The sequence below is a fragment of the Archocentrus centrarchus genome, chromosome 24 (assembly GCF_007364275.1).
Source record: "Archocentrus centrarchus isolate MPI-CPG fArcCen1 chromosome 24, fArcCen1, whole genome shotgun sequence".
In the NCBI taxonomy this organism is placed as follows: Eukaryota; Metazoa; Chordata; class Actinopteri; order Cichliformes; family Cichlidae; genus Archocentrus; species Archocentrus centrarchus.
The window spans coordinates 620,471-639,988 of NC_044369.1; the positions used below are offsets into that span (position 1 = coordinate 620,471).

The 19,518-nt window shown below is 45.3% G+C and overlaps 1 protein-coding gene across 3 annotated transcripts in view; it reads right to left on the reverse strand.

Annotated features, from left to right (window-relative positions):
• vta1 (vesicle (multivesicular body) trafficking 1) overlaps window positions 1-19,518 on the reverse strand; it is an 81,115-nt gene that overhangs the window by 34,309 nt on the left and 27,288 nt on the right. For all 3 annotated transcript variants that reach the window (XM_030721139.1, XM_030721138.1, XM_030721137.1), the window contains exons 3-4: window positions 12,195-12,322; window positions 5,516-5,591 (exon numbers count right to left, since the gene is read on the reverse strand). In XM_030721139.1, the coding sequence (XP_030576999.1) occupies window positions 5,516-5,591; window positions 12,195-12,322 (204 nt within the window). The remainder of the gene's footprint in view (window positions 1-5,515; window positions 5,592-12,194; window positions 12,323-19,518) is intronic.

A 19,518-nucleotide genomic window follows, 5' to 3' on the forward strand; every position in this document is an offset into this window, starting at 1 on the left:
CTTTATGGGCAGGAATTGTAGGTGCAGCTGAGGAGCGAGGGGTGTCGGACTAGGCGGTCTCAGGTTCTCCTGTTTTTTGCAGATGATGTGGTTCACTTGACTTTGCCATACAGTGACCTCCAGCTTGCACTGGGGTGGGCTGCAGCAGAGTGTAAAGCCAGAAAAGGATGCAGTGCCCACTCTGGGTCAGGGACACACTGCTGCCCCGAGTGGAGGAGTTTAAGGGGAGAACAGTGAAGACAGAGCTGAGCATGAAAGCAAAGCTGTCGATCTGCAGGTCGATCAATGTTCCTACCCTCACTTTGGGCACAGGCCATGGCTGAAAGAATAAGACTACAGATACGAGCAGTGGAAATGAACTTCCTCCAAAGGGTGTTTGGGTTCAGCCTTAAAGATGGGGTCCTAGAGTAAAACAGCTACTCCTCTTTATTGAAAGGAGCCGACTGAGGTGGTGGGGGATCTGGCCAGGCCCTCTCTTGGATGCCTTCTGGGTCCAAGGACAGCGCTGGAGAGAGTACCTCTGGGCTGCCTGGTGTTTATTGTGTGCCTCTTTCAATTATTTTATGTTGGAGTCAAAAAGAGAAGTCATGCAGTGATGCCATCCCTTCATGCCTCCAGGCAAAGGAAGGTGTGATTACTCTATCGATAAGGAGACAAAAACAGTAAAATTAGGGACTCAAAAGAACTCCTGTGTTAGTCTGGAGCAAAGGTTTTAAAAAGCTTGGTCTAACTGCTGAAGGCCTGGAGACAGAAAAGGACGTGAACGGGGGGAAGTGGCAGGTTTGAAGGGGATCAAAGAGGATCAGAGTTTGGAGTTAAAGAAAAGAAAATTTTAGGTCCAATCTCAGCAAAGAAAAGCTTTGGAGTGGAGCCTGAAAAGGATGCACATTAGGCTGTCAGTGGGATTTATGTACTGATATAAAGGTGTAAATCGTCAAGACCCCAGAATCTACAGCAGGAGTAACAAAGGCAGAGCTAACAGGTAGAAGTGGACAATCAGGTCCAGGGATACGGTTCATCATCAGTGTGTTCCTGTTTATTCTTTTGTGACTGAGCACAGTCGCCTGCACACAGCTCAGGTCCTCAGAGTAACAGGAACAAACTCGGGCATCAGGGCTCCAGCTGTGCAAGTCCACAACAGACTGTAATCAAGGTAATGTGTTACTGCGGACACATGAGAGCGGGTCAGTGCTTAAAGACAACTGAAATGTTACAACACCTGAACAGGTACGCAGAAATACCGCCAATGGATTTAGAGCGAAGCTGATAAGAAGAATTTCCTGCTTATTCCAGACAAGTGCCAAACTGACAGCAGCAGCTCAGAAACAATGGGACTGAGGAGCGCTGAGCTGCAGGTAGGGGTTCCCATCGCTGGAATAATATTAAAGCGCACAGAGGAAGGACAGATTTCACAGGCTCTGCTCAGAGAGGGATGGAGGTTTCCTCAGGGTGGATTTTGTTGTCTTTGCAACAAAATGTAGATGGAAAATTTTAAATAAATATTGACTCACGTCAGCTTCCCCTGCTTCCTCAGGCATTTTATATCCAGTGTGTAAACAGCAGTAAATGACGCGTTAGAAAAAAGTGTGACATTTAACCAGCTGGACTTAATCTTGTTTTGGTCGCAGCAGCTTATACTTCAAGAATGCTACAAAGAGTCCTGTAAGAAACTAAATATTCCTAAATATTCCACAGTCAGCTGTTAGTGGGATTATAACACAGTGGAAGCGATTGGGAACGACAGCAACTCAGCCATGAAGTGAGCTTCATGAATGGGTTTCCATGGCAGCTGCATCCAAGCGTTCCATCACTAAGCTCAATGCAGAGCGTTGATGCAGTGGTGTAAAGCACGCCGCCACTGGACTCTGGAGCAGTGCAGACGTGTTCTCTGGAGGGATGAATCACACTTCTCCATCTGCCAATCTGAGGGAGGAGTCTGGGTTTGGTGGTTGCCAGGGGAACGGTACCTGTCTGACTGCATTGTGCCCAGTGTAAAGTTTGGTGGAGGGGGGGTTATGGTGTGGGGGTGTTTTTCAGGAGTTGGGCTCGGCCCCTTAGTTCCAGTCAAAGGAACTCTTAATGCTTCAGCAGACCAAGACATTTGGGACAATTTGATGCTCCAACTCTGTGGAACAGTTTGGGGATGGCCCCTTCCTGTTCCAACATGACTGCACCACTCCTGACCTGCACTGTACATATTGATAATGATTTGAACCAAAAATCTGGACTCATCCCAAAATCAGACCTGCGGTCACTGATTTTCAGTCCAGTTCTTGTCTTTCCTCCCTGTTTCCCTTCCTGAAGAACGGCTTCCTGACAGATACCCTTCCACTGATCCCATCTCTGATGAGGCTTCAGTGAACAGCACATGGATCAGCTGAAGGTCCAGATGCAGCTCTCAGGTCCTGTTTCGGGTCTTTGCTGGATTTTTTTCATATTTCTTAGAGAAACAACTTTCAGATACTGTTCATCAGCTGTGGACAGTTTTTAGGCCTGTGTTTGTCCTCCATGTGTCCAGTTTACTCAGTTTTCTTTTAAGGACACACTGCACACCATGCTGAGATATGCCAAGTTTCCAGCTAGCAGCTCTTTGTGAATCACATTGTTGGTGCAAAAATACAATTTTATGCCTGTCAAACTGCGTTATTGCTGACATTTTTCATAAATTCAACCAAAGAAATGGGAACAAATGATGTGTTTTTGTGACCGGCTGTGTGTAACAAAAGGCCTAAAGATACAATTCAACATTGGCTCTTTGCTAAACTGTAATCAGTGTTGTATCTGTTAGCACCTTCAGAGAACTATTGCTTAAGACCACTTTAAAAAAATACAAGAAACTCTGAAGGGTGGCTCAATAATATCTGCACAGTTCTGTCTGTCTGCAAGACAATAAAGCAAAAATCTCCTGACAGCGAGGATAGCACCGAGCTGGATATTTCTCCATTCCCCATGTCGCACATGTCACTGACCTTTGAGCGTTTCTCTTCAATCATTCTCTAAAATTACAGGCATCGCTGCCTCGATTACAAAGGCAGCAACGACTTTTAAAGAGCATTTATGAAAACACTGGACTGTTGTATGCAGTCATATTCGTGCTCTTAAAACTCACTGATGAAAGTTTGCCTGCAGCTGATTTTATTTTTGCTTGGCTGGTTTGATGATTGTTATACTGCAGGTGGAGATTCAGCTTCTCACTCAAAAACAGGGCAGTAAGGGGAATTCTGACCAACACGGGAGTCCAAGCCATTCACTAAGTTTAAAGGTCCCTGACGGGCAACGGTTACATAACATGGTGTCAACCGACTCCACTTAGGTCAGCTGGGACGCTGCTGAAAACCTCTTTCTGCTGCCTGAAACTCAATCAGTCCTGACCGTCTGTGCGGAGCACTCACCCCTCTGTGTGTGTGTGTGTGTGTGTGTGTGTGTGTGTGTGTGTGGCCTTGCAGAGAAAACAGCCAACTATATATGAACAAAAGTGTCCCGGGATGTTTTAATGGTTTCTGGGTGATTTGGACGTAATGAAGAAGGAAACCCGACATGTGTCCTTTACATGGATATAAACGTACTCACCAGGTGTCAAAAGGAATGAGCTTACCAGAGCTGTGTAACACACACTGCATTCAGTTGTAAATAAACCATTTATTGCCATTTATATTACCTCTGCTCACTGTAAATACCAGATCCTTATTTTATTTATATTCCTTATTTCTATCTTGTATTATTTATTATGTCGGCACAAGGATGGCTCCAACAAAATGTCACTATAGTGACTTAATATCTACGCTGGTTTACGCTGCAGTTTGACAAAGGGTCTTACACTGTGACATGCATATGTGGTTTGGGCCCATTCTTACCTGCCGGTCAGCACTAAAATCACCTGATTTTTAGTCTACCATGTAAGAAAGCCTGTAAAGTCAGTCTGAGTGAGTGGATGTGCCTTAAACACAGGGGTTCATGTTTCTAATGTGGAACCATTACACGTTTTCCTTAGGTTTGGTTAGGTTTTGGTGTTTTCCTCCAACCTTTATTAAAACAGGGCAGAACTCATTTGCCAGAACAGGTAACATTAAGCTAGCATTACTTGCATGGTAGGAGAAACTGGAGCAAGCACCGGGAGCTCCGAGGGCCCTCTTGGTGTGAGACAACATTGCTACATCGCTCACAGGCCTCATACACCAAAACCAGTGGGACTAAGAAAAGCTCAGTGTTGGGGTTCATCACATTCTGCAGTGATTCCCACAGACATACTTTAATTAGCTGAGCCGCCAAGCTTTATTAACAGTCGCCCAGATATATTCGGGGACCTATTTTAGCATTATTTTTTAAATCCATGAGAAAGAATGCCCTCATCTGTCATTAATTCACTCTTATTTTGAAAGTCTCACAGTTGGACTTCTTGGACTGCAGTGCCGACCATAATTCTCATCGTTGAGGTCTGCTCTAACAGCACCTGCAGCAGGTGGGGAGCTGGTGCCTCTACGCTCAGTGAAAGCTCAGAGGGACACGGGGACCGGCTGCAGTCAGGGGCGGAGTCAGAGTTAACGGGCAGGATAACTGGAGAGGCAGCTGGTTACTGCGCAGTTATCTTTTCGTCAGAAAGTAGTATAATTAAAATGCTTACAGAGGAGAGATCATTTTGCAGCATGTGTGTAATGTAATTAAAAGTGTGGGAAATGCGCTGAACTCCAGACCCACTGACCACTGCTGATAACTACACTTACTACTTTATTCCCAATGATTAACTTTAATGTGTCCAAACACTCTCCACATTCTCTATCATCCTCTTCCTCAGTAATTCTGCAGCTCTGTGAAGTTCACACACACTCCAGGGTTTGTTATGGCAGCACCTTTTGATCAAATGGAAATATTTACCATGTTTGTGCATCTCTTCCCCTAAAATTCAGCACGACATCTTTGGGATCTTTGAAAACTTTTGGATCTGAAATAAAATAAAGTTCTGTGCATTTTAACAATGTCTGGCTGTGCAGCAGGAGTGTGTAATGGCTCGCTAATAACCAGAGATTAGTGGGAGGATAACTGCAAATATTCAAAGGAAGTCAGCTTGCCTGTGGCACCCTGAATACATTAAGACCATCAGCAGCAAACATCTGAATTGATGCTTATTTCCATTACTCATGGAGCTCCACAGCAGCTCTTTTGTGAGTGTAGACCAACTGATGTATTTATTACCCAAAATTTAAAACAAACAGAAATCACATGCTGTGGGACACCAGGTTGAAACATTACCACAGTGTGCTGACCCGGTCTGTATTATGACTGTGTCTCATTTTAGTGCCCGAGTCGAGGTCACAGAGGCAGATGCTCGACTGGCTGCACAGACGGGACTCAGCACCAGGATTAATGTTCTGTTGGTTCTGGTCTCGGTGGGGATTATCAGATCATTTAATAAAGACACCTTTATCCTTCAAGTTATCTGATCAGTCAGTTTTCTGTTGTCATCATTCTAACTTTACACAGGTCAAACTTGGGATTCCCAGCACAGTATTTATCTTACCTCCTCTGACAGCTCCCCAAACACAGACAAGACATCCAGCAGCAGACTGGCTGTGTAGAAAGACTTGATCATGTTCCTGGAGGAAGGAAAGAGGCAGAAGAGGAGGACAGATGGCAGGAATTACAGGATATAGGAAGGAGGAAGGGACGGGGATAGAAGAACGTGAGGAATAAAAGAAGTGAATGAAAAAGATGGGAAAAAGCACCCATCAGTGTCTTCATGCACATCACTGTTTGTTTGAGATGTCTTTGCAAAGGATTCACAGTATGTTTGCAGTTTTACTGTAAAACCATCACATGTACACAGAATATACTACTGTAGCCAAATACTGACCCACCAGTGACACACACTGGATAATATGAACACAAATTAATATCCACTTTCACACATGCAGCCCGTTGCTCAGAGACCACAAACCGACCAATCGGTGGCAGTGGCTCATGAGGTGGAGTGGGTGGTCTCCAATTTGGAAGGTCAGCGGTTCGATCCCGGGCTGTGTTCGTTTTTAACAGCTGTAATCTGAAACAGCAGGGCCTGTGGTACCCGTCAGGAGTGATGGATACCAACTGAAAGTGGTCCAAACCACAAGCTGGCAGCAGGGGGTGGGAGCAGCTTCAGTCCTGGCCATGCAAACGGTTATCTTACAGCACACGGTGCACTCAAATACACATCAGTGCCCATTCTTTGTGAACTAAAACCTTTATGATCATGAACAATCCAATAACAAACCTGTTTCTGCTGAATTGTGATGAAGTCTTACACTCACATGAACTCATATCTTAACTATCAAACAGTGTGATGTGTATTGGCCTTGTGCTAATGTGATATATGTTATAGTTGGTTGTTTAGAAAAAGAGAGCATCCTTAAAGGCCCACTGGTGCAGAGGAAGCTTCTCTGGGACAGCTACAGTTAACACATCACAGTGACCTGCCCTCCACAGTGATGTGAATCTAGTTTGCTCATTATGCACATTTCCACTAGAACACAATGACAATGTCAGAGACAGCTAGGATGTAGTGGAGGGAGGAAATCTCTGAAAGCTCCACTAAGACTGCTGCCACTGCGAGCTGATGAATAAACAGATGGATCAATATTTTTCTGTTTCAGTATAACAGCTTCACACACACTGTTCACTTTTACTGAGTTTTTCTTGCTGGTTTATTAAGCTTTACATACACTGATCATGCACAACATGATGACCACTGACAGGTGAAGTCATTAACATTGATTATCTCTTCATTGCGGCACCTGTTAGTGGGTGGGATATATCAGGAAGCAGGTGAACATTTGTCCTCACAGGAAAAATGGGCAGGATTTGAGTGGCCAAACTGTGATGGTTAGATGACTGGGTCAGAACTGCAGCTGTGGGGTGTTCCTGGTCTGCAGGGGTCAGTATCTATCAAAGCGGTCCAAGTAAGGAACAGCGATGAACCAGCAGCAGGGTCATGGACGGTCAAGGCTCACGGATGCATGTGGGGAGCAAAGGCTGGTCCGAGCCAACAGACGGGCTACTGCAGCTCAAACTGCTGAAAAAGTTCATGCTGGTTCTGACAGAAAGGAGTCAGAGCACACAGTGGATCATAGCTTTTTGTGTATGGGGCTGCAGACCAGTCAGGGTGCCCATGCTGACCCCTGTCACCCGCTGAAAGCACCAACAACGGGCACATGAGCATCAGAACTGGACCACAGAGCAATGGAAGAAGGTGACCTGGTCTGATGAACCACCTTTTCTTTTACATCACATGGATGGGGGCAGGTGCACATTGCTTACCTGGAGAACACCTGGCACCATGATGCACTATGGGAAGAAGGTGAGCCAGCAGAAGCAGTGTAATGCTTTGGGCAACGCTCTGCTGGGAAACCTCGGGTCCTGCCATCCATGTGGATGTTACTTTGACACGTACCACCTTCCAAAGCATTGCCGCGGACCATGTGCACCCTTCCCTGGAAACAGTATTCCCTGATGGCCGTGGCCTCTTTCAGCAGGAAAGCAAACATGTTTCAGGAATGGCACAACACCCAGTTTGAGCTGTTGGCCTCCAAATTCCACAGATCTCAATCGAGCATCTGTGGGGTGAGCTGGACAAACCAGTCCGATCCACCTCACAGCTTCCAAACGATCTGCTGTAACATCTTGGTGCAGATATCACAGCACAGCTTCAGGGCTCTCGTGGAGTCCATGCCTCGATGGGTCGGGGCTGCTTTGGCAGCAAAGGGGGACCAACACAATATTAGGCAGGTGTCATAATGTCACGCTTGATTGGTGTACACTTTATTACTAGTTAATTATTCACTTAAGATTTGTTTACTGACTCAAAAATGCAAAAAGCTGTCCTACTAAGATTAATGAAGGTAGTATAATGCAAACAATGCCCCTGACTGCTCTCGTATCAAATGTGCACTTCATGGTAATAATCATCTTATGACTTAGAAGGGCTCTACTATTAGTTCACTGGCTCTGAAAGACTCTTAATAACAGGTGCTAGAAAATAAGCTCTTGATTAGTTTCTCAGTTCTGTCCTGCAGCACTCCAGAGTGGGGGGGTTAGGCTGGCTGGGCCTTTCTGGTTTGTAGAGTACACAAGTTTAGTAGCCACAGTCTGGATTTACCGGCAACCCGGTTAAGGGTTATTTCCCATCATGACACACACAGACACACACAGGCCCACTCGTAAAGGTAAGGAGAAAGAATGGGCTCCTTGTAGTGCAGTGTGCATGCTACTGTGAAGCAGCCTCAACATGTTGGAGGAAGTTTCTGATTCCACTGAAGTTTCCAAGAAACATTTACTTCTGTGTCTCAACATGAGGACACATTTACACACATGTATTTATGTCTCAGTATATGTGCCTCATTGTATAGCTGTGTGACCATGCCCACATGTATGCTCAGTGTGTGTGTGTGTGTGTGTGTTCAGGGGTGACATAACACCCCGCTGAGGCCCGGGTCCTGTTAGCAGCAGACTGCTGCTTCTTGTAAAAGCGCAGGCGGTTTGTGTTGACCCTCAGCAGAACATAAATATGACTAATTTACCTGCTGGAAACAGAGCGCTCCTGAGCTGTGTTTACAGCACAAACAGCTCCAGAGAGCCTGTCGCCTGCACCCATTCATCCTGCACACGCTGCTGTGAGATGACTGACAGGAAGGGAAACGACTGCCCGTTTACCCCAGAAGAAAGGCTGAAGTGGTTTACAGAGTTTTTTATTAATGTTTTGACAGCTTATGTAAGTTTAGTTTCAGCAAATTTGGACATGCTATTGAATATGTAAAGTTCCTTCTTATATTATTCTCTAGCAAAGTACTGAATGATTTGTTTGGCAAGCTCTTAAACTTGGATATGAGTCACTGGCCGAGTCCATCAGATGATTTCGACTCAGTGAAGGATTCAAATGTGGAGCAAAAAGCTGAACAGCAGAACACGGTGATCTGGTGATCTGTACACTCAGTGATCAGTAACATAGAGCTGAAATCTCCCATAATGCAACAGGCGAGTTTTTTAAACACGATTTCAAACACGTGCTTGTGGAGAGGACTAACAGCAGCTGTGATCATCGCCTGAGCTTAAACAGGCACCTGATCAGAAGAAAGCTGGCTTAAAGGCACAGAAATGTTTCAACCATGTAGTGGTTTACGCATTCGCCTAGCAAGCCAAAGGTCGCCGGTTTGATCCTGGGGGGAGACACACTTGAACAGGACGGGCGTCTGGAGTGAATAAGGGAGCAGCTGAAAGCAGCTTCAATTTAGCTTTTAACCCTCTGATCAGAATCCATCAGGTTCTCCTTAATGACACAGTTGTGATAAACTTACACAAAAGCTTGACTTTAATAACAGCAAGCGCACACACATTCATACAGAGCTCTTCCTCACACACACTCACGTCACTGCTTTGTCTGCAGCAGCTGTGTTCAGTCTACATTAAGTCTTTAACCTTCATGTTTTTCATAGTTTTCTCTTCCTTTGTAAAGTCAGCTGCCCTGCTGTCATTGGTCACATGCTGCCAGCGCCATGCCTTTCACATGAACCTGCAGGGGAAACCCTGAGTGTGACCACTCAGCCTGATCACTGAGGTTCGGTTAAGTGGACTTGGATAACCCTTTAACACCGACTGTGTCCCATGTGACACGACATACTTCAAAAGTGCCGCCGTTTGCGGACTTCTGGCAACAAATACCGTAATACCCCTATATGGCTGTGACACGCAATTTCTGGGCTTTCAGGAACCGTTTGCATTTTTTCGATAGGACAAACGGTTGCGGAGTTACGGTAATACGCCAGCTGATCAACGTTCCTTTGATCAGCCGACTCCGAGCTGATACGCCACGTCTCAATCAGCTGTTCGCCGCTATTGAGGGCAAGAAACGGGCACTTCAGCAGCGATCGCCCGGCGTTAAAGGGCTACCTGAGTGTCACAGTTCATGACGGGGACACACAGTTACAGCCGCTTCTGTTTTCCTGTTCTTTGTCTTGAGGAGAAAGAGGAAAATCCTGACAGAAATATTTGGCCCTTCTCGTCACTGTGCCATCAGACCATCAGAAATCCCCCAGAGAGAAGATCAAGGATGTGATGGAATCACGCAGACGCACAAATGTTTTTGTTTCTGAGATGTTTCCTCCCAGTGAGGTTTGACTCCAGATGATGAACTGGAAATTATGTGAAATCCCCCAAATCAGCTGCTTCAATGGCTGCATATTGACCTTCCTTTTTAAATATGATGATTTACCTGATAAAGCAGATTACTAAGAGAAGATGGTTTTTAATCTGTTTGAAGCTCAGTGTCGTGCAAACACGGTGCCATTAGCAGGACTTGAATCACAGCAGAAACATTTCTGTGAAAACATTCTTATCACACTGTTTTTCATTTAAATGCTGAATGACGTGAAGTTCAGGGCAACAGGCTGAAGTGGTTTCCACAGATGCCAGATTTACTGCTTCCATGGAAGGAAAGTGATGCACATTCCTGCAGACTGTCTGGCACTGAATGCACAGACACAAAGGTCCCCGGGACAAACCCTGTATGCGACTCTGGACTTCACAAATACAGTTCCTTTCATTTGGCCCGAGAGACCTGAGACGTGAGTTATAATCCCCTCTGTGATGTGGGAAGGTCGGGGTTAGCAGAAACTTTGGGAGCGGACACACAGTGAGGAGCAGACCACCCTGACCCTTCTTACTGGGCAGAGGGTTGATTTCTGTGCGCCCCCACTGCCCCCTCCAGCTCAGAGGGCTGATACTGTGAGCCTTGAAGGGAGCAGTCTGTCTCAGGTTCTGTTCCAGTGGTGGATGTTCATATCAAACACGAGCAAACTGACAAATACTGCGCATGTGTAAGTAATCCCTGTGAGCCAGAAGCTTCACGTTGGTTCGTTCTACTTGTGGTTCTCAATGACATCACTGAGAGAGGAAATGCCTAATATGGAGCCTGTGGCCTCTTTCCCACCAACAGGGTTCCGGAGCCGGTGCCTTTATTTGAACCGTTAGGCAGGTTTTCCACTGCGGAAGCACTCGGTGCTCGGCCGAAAAATGGGTTCAACTCCGGCCCCGCAAACTAGCTGGTCTCGAACCAAGAACGCATGATGAAAGCAGCAGAAGGGCGTGACTCTGCCGTCTCAACATCAAGTTTTCTACCATATTACATGTGTATTACATGAGAAAAGCGAAGCGATTTTCACGGCTGTGAATTAGGTTGGGCTCTAAGGCTGAACTTGCTGCTTTGTATCAGTTCATATCACAGATAAAAGGACACAAAGTGCGTACTTGTCGTCTTGCTCTAATCGCTGTCTGTGTTTCCCTCTGTGCTGCACACAGATGCTGCAGGAGTTTGGTTTGGACCCTAAAACGGATTTGCAGCACAGAAAGGAGAGCGTGTTCTCCCACATTTGTGCGCTTCGACTTCCATGTCCAGACGAGGCCCCGCCCACACTCAGATGTAAAGGAGCAGTTCACAGAAACGTGGTGGAAACGCGGGTCCGTTCTTAAGCGTTTCGCCGGGTCATTAAAACCAGCACCAGCACGAGCACCGGCTCCTCGGCAGTGGGAAAGTAGCAGCAGGGGAGCTTGTTTCAGAGCGAGGATGAATGGAGGGACTGCAGGGTGGAAGATGATCCATTTATTTATAATTACCAATTTTTTTCTAGGAGCTAAATATCATGGATCAGACAGAGCAGAGGATGAGTTGAGGCCCGGTCTGAGTTTAAGGAGGGATCATAATCTGAGAGATTATGATCAGCTTTGCTGTTCTGCCCGTGACAGAAACTCTGCTGACATTTTAAAGGCCACATATCAACTGAAAAGCATCTGGTAAGCTGTGTGTCCTTATGGAGCAAAGAAACAGCAGAACCATTTGTCTCTGGGGGCTCCCGACCCGAGCTCCTGAATCAGTCCAAATCCTTTATCTAATGTCTGGACTTCATCGTGAGCAGGTCACTGATTCAGAGCCTTCATTCAGTGAATCGATCACTAACATTAATTGATGGTTTCACCTGTTTTAATTAAGACTGCAACAGCAGCTGATATCGAACCGATCAGCTGTATGACCATTACATTCAGCTGGATTGTTCTGATTGGTTATCCTTTTCAGGCTAAAGCCAACTTTAAGACCCTGCTGATAAGCGCGCACACACACACACAAACACACACACACACACACACACACACACACAAGAAACCAGCTTGGTTCTCACTTGTGGAAACGTCCCGCTCTGTCCTCGTTGTCGGCGTAGAGGAACAATTTTAAGGCGTAGTTTTCGATGTGGGCGTTACCGACCACCTCCTGACTGATGGACTCGTTGTCACTCATCTCCTTTTTCATCTGCAGAACACAAAAAAAAAAAACACACACGAGCCAAGCTGAGTGAGCTCTGCAAGGAAAAGCAAGAAATCTGCTTCTGTCCAAGACTTTAGTTGTGAATATGCAGAAGAATGAAATCACATAAAATTCATTCTACAACCTGAAATGATTGAAAACGCTAAGATGATATTAATACAGCCCTCTGCACACACACGCACGCACGCACACACACACACACGCACACACACACACACACGCACACACACACACAACTCCACACAGATACCGTTTGAGCACAAAGACTGGCTGCAGGGTTTTTAATGCACAGACTCGGAGGAAGTCACCACCCACATTCATTTAATTGAGAAGGAAACAAATGCAAAATGCAAAGTTCCTGCATTTACTGTACACAGAACAACACTTACACACCTACTTCTTTGCAAAAAAAGCCATAATTAAACACCTTCCTCTTACTGTTAACCAATTAAACTGATTATTCTGCACTTTTTCTGGGGATTTCTATTTACTGGATTTTCTTATGTCAGTATATGTTGAGAAATACAGTTTTTATGAACCTTCTAACGCTTGTACGGCCTTTGCAGGTCTGTGTTTATGCACAGTGAAATAAAGCCAGATCCCTGGATGTGTTGCTTTTGGTTTCATGCATGGAAAAACTTTTTAACTCCAGCAAACGCGTCCTCGCCTCAGTGGGCACCATCTAGTGTGACGCTTGATTAATCCCACTCACTCTGCTTCACTTTGACTGCATTTGCTCCACCTGTAATTGCTCCTCTACATTAAATATCATGCTCTCTCCCTCTCTCCGCTGCAGCATCCAGCAGGGCTTCAGGTTTCTGGTAAAAGCACTAAAGCAAACATGCTGGTTGCTTCCAGCAGGTGGACCCTGACCAGGCTGAATAGATACTCTGTTCCCCGACTGTGAGCTGCAGCAGAGGAATGTAAAAGCGCTGAGCCGAGTGCAGGGCCACAGGAGGACAACTGGCCCGGGAATACAAGGAATGTGGGATCAAAGGAAAGTCACTAAACTCGGCAGCGACTCTCAGGCTCATTCTCTCGCTTCGGTTTCCATTTGACAGTCAACCAAACTTAAAGTGAATCACAAGAATTAGCGCCACTTTTTAAATGTAAAACCTGGAGTGAATCACAAACAAGCCTTTAAATACAAGACTCAAACACCTTATTGGCTCTGGGAGCAGGGCGCATGAAGCAGGTCCAAACCAGCGAACCCACTCTGTGGTTCCCACAGAATGAGCATGTGCACAGCCGTGTGCACGAGCAAAAGGAGGCAGAGCCATACTTTCATGGGTTTCACTAATAAATGAATACCATAAATATCCCTGACAATAAATCACAGAGCAACAACAAGCCTTTGCTCCAGCTAGTCACTCATCCCATGCACAGACGCCAACTCCAACATCTTTGGCTGCAGCTGGTAGTTCATGTTCTGCCCTGCTGCCTCAGCGAGCTGCAAAGCAGAAGCAGCTCTCCAAAGAAGCCTGCTGTTTAAAGATGGTGGATCAATATGGCTGAAAATCCGTCTAAGTTCAGTCCACGTGTGGGAAATACTGAATGTATCATCATGATACACAGCAGTCAGAAACTCAGTCTGAAAGTGTACAGATGCTCATGTTTTGCCTTTGTTTTAAAATGGAAACAAATGTTTGTGTAAAAATGACGATGATAATTAAAGCTTCATAAACCGAATAAGCAGTTAGAGTTTGAGTCTGCTGAAACCTGACAGTTCGAGTTCCCAGCATGAACAAAACTCCGTCTTCGAGTGGCGTGTAAATGTTCAGCGAGGCTGGAGGAAGTAGATTTACGCAGATCTTCAAAGCTTTAAGGTGTGTTTGGGTGGAGAGTGTGTCTGAAAGATGGAGCTGCTTCTCCTCTGGTCGATGTGGAGCTGAGTCACGGTTTCATCTACTGTGCTCTCATTTATGTTAAAACCATTTCAGCTGGCCACCATCAGTCCACCACACCTTCAGTATTTACAGAATTAAATGAGAAAAATCAAAGTTATGCCAAAAATGGCTCCAAAAGGGGGCGTGTCCAGTAACTGATAGGTGCTTTCATCATCCAATCACCTTGTGTAACTGCCACTAATCTAAATGTTAATTGTAGTAATTTGTACTATACAGCTGTGGTTTTAGACATGCTTCTGCTCCTCTCAGATCGCTGCTCGATGATGTTTCTCAGACCCTTTTTTTTTTTTTGGTGGACAAACAGATACAATTTAAAGAAATCTGAATTTTTGTGCATAATGTTTAAAAAGTTTTCACAAATAACAGAAATTTAACCTTGATCCCGATTTTGGCATCCCACGACTGAATGAACATGACTGAGAAACAATAAAAATCGAGCGTTTCACTAATCTGCTTCAATTACAGACCCAGAATCAGCTGCATTACAGATGCACACAGTGGACGAGTAATTGTAAGGATAACTGACAGCACAGCGGCTCACACCACTGCAGACAGAACTGAGCTCATTGCTAACTGCTGTATGTCATGCATCACTTTTCATCTGATGGATGAACAAATGCAGGTATCACTGAATAACCAAGCCACAGCAGTGAGACTTTGTGCAAAGTACTCAGAGAGAAATCCCTCCTGGCTGCAGTTACACAGTCAGATCACTAATGCAGACAATGAGGCAACAATCCATGTGAGGTGAACAGCACAGGAGCTTAAGAAGGAATGGCAGAGATACTTCATTTGTTAATTTCATATGAATTTCATTCAAGAATGAGTTCAAATTATCAGAAGCATGCGATCACGCATCTTCCAAACAGATATTAAAGGAACATAATGTCTGATCACCCCGATCATGTCCACAGTCCTCATTTACCTTCTTGTAGTTTTAGAGGCTCACCTCTGTGGCTGCTACAGCAGACAAACCTCTAAATTTAGCTGCATCTACCAAAACTGGCAGCTTTTGGAGATTTCCCACTCTGCATCACAGGAAACAAGTGATTTTCCACCATCCCAGTGAGAGTGAGGCCTCGGAGGGCTGGGGCAGCAATGACAGTGGAAAACAGAATTAATGAGTCCAACATGTATTGTACATATGGAGCCAGGTCATCAGGGAAAGAGGGGGAGGAGTGGAGAGAGAAGCTGCTGTGGTTTAAATCCTGACTCACTGGAATGAGTCACAGCTACAGGCAACAGTTCATGAAGGAGTGGAAACCTCCGGGTGTCCCCGTGTTGCACAGACCTGTGCTTCACAGATCCACTGTTTAACTACATGCTGTGTTTAGTCTCATCGAGACGATAAGAAAATGTCCAAACTATTAATCAAGTTTGTCCTTGTATGGTGCCATTGCCAGCTGAGCTTCTGCTGTCAGTCTGCTTCTTTTAGACATTTGGAGGTTTATTGAGCCTAACCTGTGACAGAACCATAAAGTCCACACTGTAAGACCAACCGGCCCGTGTCTCAGGCTGCACCTCAATCACAATTTGGGATTTGACACCAAATCAAGTGAGTGTTTATACCACCTCTGCTGCCTGCCAGCAGACTGGGAAACGCACCTGAACAGCTTTACGAGGCGTTCACCTACACTGCCTACATCCTGCTGCAGTCTTCTCTGAAACTGCTGCTCCTCAGAAATAAAATAAAATAACCAAAAGTTTTCTCATCTTTACCAAATGTAGCATTAGTCTGCCCTCCGTGCCCCCTGAGACTCCCTTTGCTCCTGCATTGACAAGCAGGAATGACACCAAACAGCAGGCATGACTTCACTTTTGGTGCATGCCACCAACAACTGACAAAGGCAGGCATGAACTGCTGCTGCAGCTGTGCTTTCCAACCGATGTCTGTGGTAGAACCAACAGTTAATCAGCGTAAACATGTATAAAATATGAATATTGTTTTCCCAAGAACCAGATTCAGCAACTGCGGTATCTAATGACCACCTGATCTGGCTCCTGCTCCAGGACAAACGTCCGTTAGAAGACCCTACCAAGGGCAAACTGCCCCAGACAATGTAGCATGCAAACCCCACCACCTTGAAAAGGTGGCAATTTATGGAGGAGTCCTCCTGAATTCCTTGTAGGTCCGGTGTTTGAGCCGTATCCCACTGAGAGGAGATCTGGGGCAGGTTGGTTGGTTGGTTCATTGTAAAAGGGGAAAATGTCCTCTGTTTATTCATAAATGCTGTTGTCTACAAGCATTCATACAAGTATTTTTTTTTTCTGTGTTGTTGTTTCATCAAATTTTCTCAAAATATTGTGACACATTTTGATGCTGTGCTGCCCTCACCTACAATCAACAAATCCACCACAGACCATCACAGAGTACCAAGGACATGCTCACATATATATATGCTGACAATCAAACACAGGCAGCAACTAAGAACACGCAGATACAAAAATCAAAGCAGCCGGTGGGGGTGTGTGTGTGTGTGTGTGTGTGTGTGTGTGTGTGTGTGTGTGTGTGTGTGTGTGTGTGTGTGTGTGTGTGTGTGTGTTATGCAGATCCCGGAGCTTCTGTAAACCCCGGCTCAATGGGGCACCAACTTGTGTGTTTCATCTCCGTCCACCACTTCCTTTAACTGGCTCTGAGGGATCAGGCCAGCATCCCTGCAGGAGGCCCCGCCTCCTCTGAAGTCAGACCCACACCTGGTTTCACTCGGCACTCAGATATGTTGTGCAGCTTCATCACCTCCCCGTGTGCTCTCCTCAGTCTCAATAAATTTGTTTGACCCTCACTGGGACGCTCTCAGCCCCGTCACCTCCGCCCTCCTTCCCTTCATCATAACAACTCCACAAAATCTAATTAGCCTGTCCTCTGTTAACACACGGGAGAGCAGCCCGCTGTACGTAAATGTGACTCACATTAAAGCACAATATGTTCTTGTAAAGATGGAGAGCAAATGGACACAAATTAAAGTCCGTAATAAAGAAAATGAAAAATAACAAATGAAATGCTGAAAGGGTCAAAACTCGATGTGTCATCACATGATGCAACAGACTGACTCATGGCCTTCCCATGTCAGTCAGTATTATTATAAATATATCACAACATCAATCAAAGCTCAAGGGTTCCTGTTTACTACAGAGTCATGAGATCAGGTTAATTTTGATGTAAATATTTTCCGTCAGCAGCTGAACATAATAAATACAGGGTAGAGCATTACACACCTGTATTTTAAATAAACACACACACACAGTCCAGAGTGTAAACAAAGAAGAACAAACATAAATCAATAACAGGCGTGTCTCAGGTGGGCAGTGGGGCCTGTGTATAGATGGTAGTGAAGCAGGGTTCGGGGTTGGGCTGTTCAGCTGTCTCTCTGCATCTCTGATACTCTCCACTCTGCTCACTGGCATCACGTCTTTTACAATAAAGTCGTGTGTCGCATTCGTGACTGCGTCTCTTCATTTTCCGTTGTGAGGCACGGAGTCTGGAAATGTGTGCTCTGAAGGACGGAGCTGGTGATTCCCGGTGTTAGCTGCGTCTGTGGAAACGTGCACGCTGCTCTGCTTCTTAGTCAGACTTAAATAGCTGAAACATCTCCACACCCCCAGCTTTCCTTGTGTTCTGAGCCTCGGGCTGCGTGCACTGGAGCGTCACGCTCGGTGACGCCGTCTCGAGTGTTCGTTAACGTTTCCCGTTGTGATTTTGTCGTTTCTCGCACGCATGTCTAACGTGTTGGCGTGCACAGCTGCAGCGGCCCAAACATCAGCAGGAGGTGCTGCTGGCTCCACCTACGCTGACCAATCACATCACACGGATGGAATGAGTGCTGTTGACATTACATTCATCAGGTCTCATATTTCTATAGAGGAAATGTTTTTTCACAATAATTATCTAACCCTAACCCTTGTCACCCTGGTAACCAAGAAAATTACCGTTAACGAGCTTTCACCGGAAAAGCTCGAGATCAGCTTGGAACAAAAAAGTCTCTTTCTAAGGATGAAAATATGCAAATATGAATTCAGCATTGCAATCACATGTTAGTGTTTGCTAACTTCTGTCACTGCTTCAACTGGTTAGTTTTCAAAAGCTCTTTTATTTTGCACTAATTATGGTTCTAGTCTTTGAAATACCATTAAATATTCCAGTCTGATGCTCTCTAAGGGTCAGAAATAATGGACATGAAGTTAAACTTAATATCACGGGAGATCTGTTGGGACACAATTATGTCTGGTAACAGACCTTCTGCATGTGGCCTGTGGGGGTCGCTCTGCTCCCTTTTAGACACTGGGGCCCTGGCAGAGACACCTCAAACCTCTGAGAGGATCTTATATGGCAGACGCAGCTCCGAACCCTTCTGTGTGTGTCCTCGTTACAGCGGGCTGTCGTTACAGCGGGCTGTCGTTACAGTGGGCTGTTGTTACAGTGGGGTGTTGTGGCACGACAGGCCAGCTCTGCAGCATGTTCTGTTTGAAAAATCACAGCGCTCATTCTTCCTATCAGCAGAGTAATAAGGCTGTCAGGTAGAGCGTGCAGCTCTGCAGCAGGCCATTACTCTTCATGTAATGTCGCCTACCATCTGATGTATATGAACCTGAACAAGCCACTTCTATTCATATCTACCATTAACTCACTGAGCAGGGTCGATGTGATGAGATAAAAACGAACAGGCTGTATTAATCTGACACAAAACGTTTCACTGAAGAGGAGACAGAAACAGAGATTCTCCCAATGAAAGACGGAGCTGCAGCCACAGAAACCAGGAAGCCTGGAGGAAGGTTCATCTGCAGAGACGTCCGTCTGTCCTCCACTCAGACCGAGTTTGGATTTTAGGGATGGACTCAACAAATCAAGAGCATGAATAATCATTTCATCTGCGTGTTTTTGTTTTCTTAATGACAATTAAAAATCAGTTAATTGACTCAAGGTAATCTTTCTAATTTAGACACAGTCAGTAAGCTACTGATTTATTATTTATTCATTATTCAGACTGACACAATCAGCAAAGCAGAAAAAAGGAAACCAAATGACAAAACTAATAAAGAGACTTAGTGACTGCATGAATAATGTGAGGCTCTGTGAGGGAGGATCAGCTGCAGATAGCAACATAAGAAGCTTCATACATGACTTACTGACTTTACTTGGGATGAACTCAGCCTGCAGTCAGAGCCCATCGGTGGGACTAAAATCCCACTGGAGAGGCAGCTTATTATATTTCATTAAACTCTATATGATACCTGACCATGAGCTCTCCTTTTTCATTGCAAAGATCCCAAAATGAT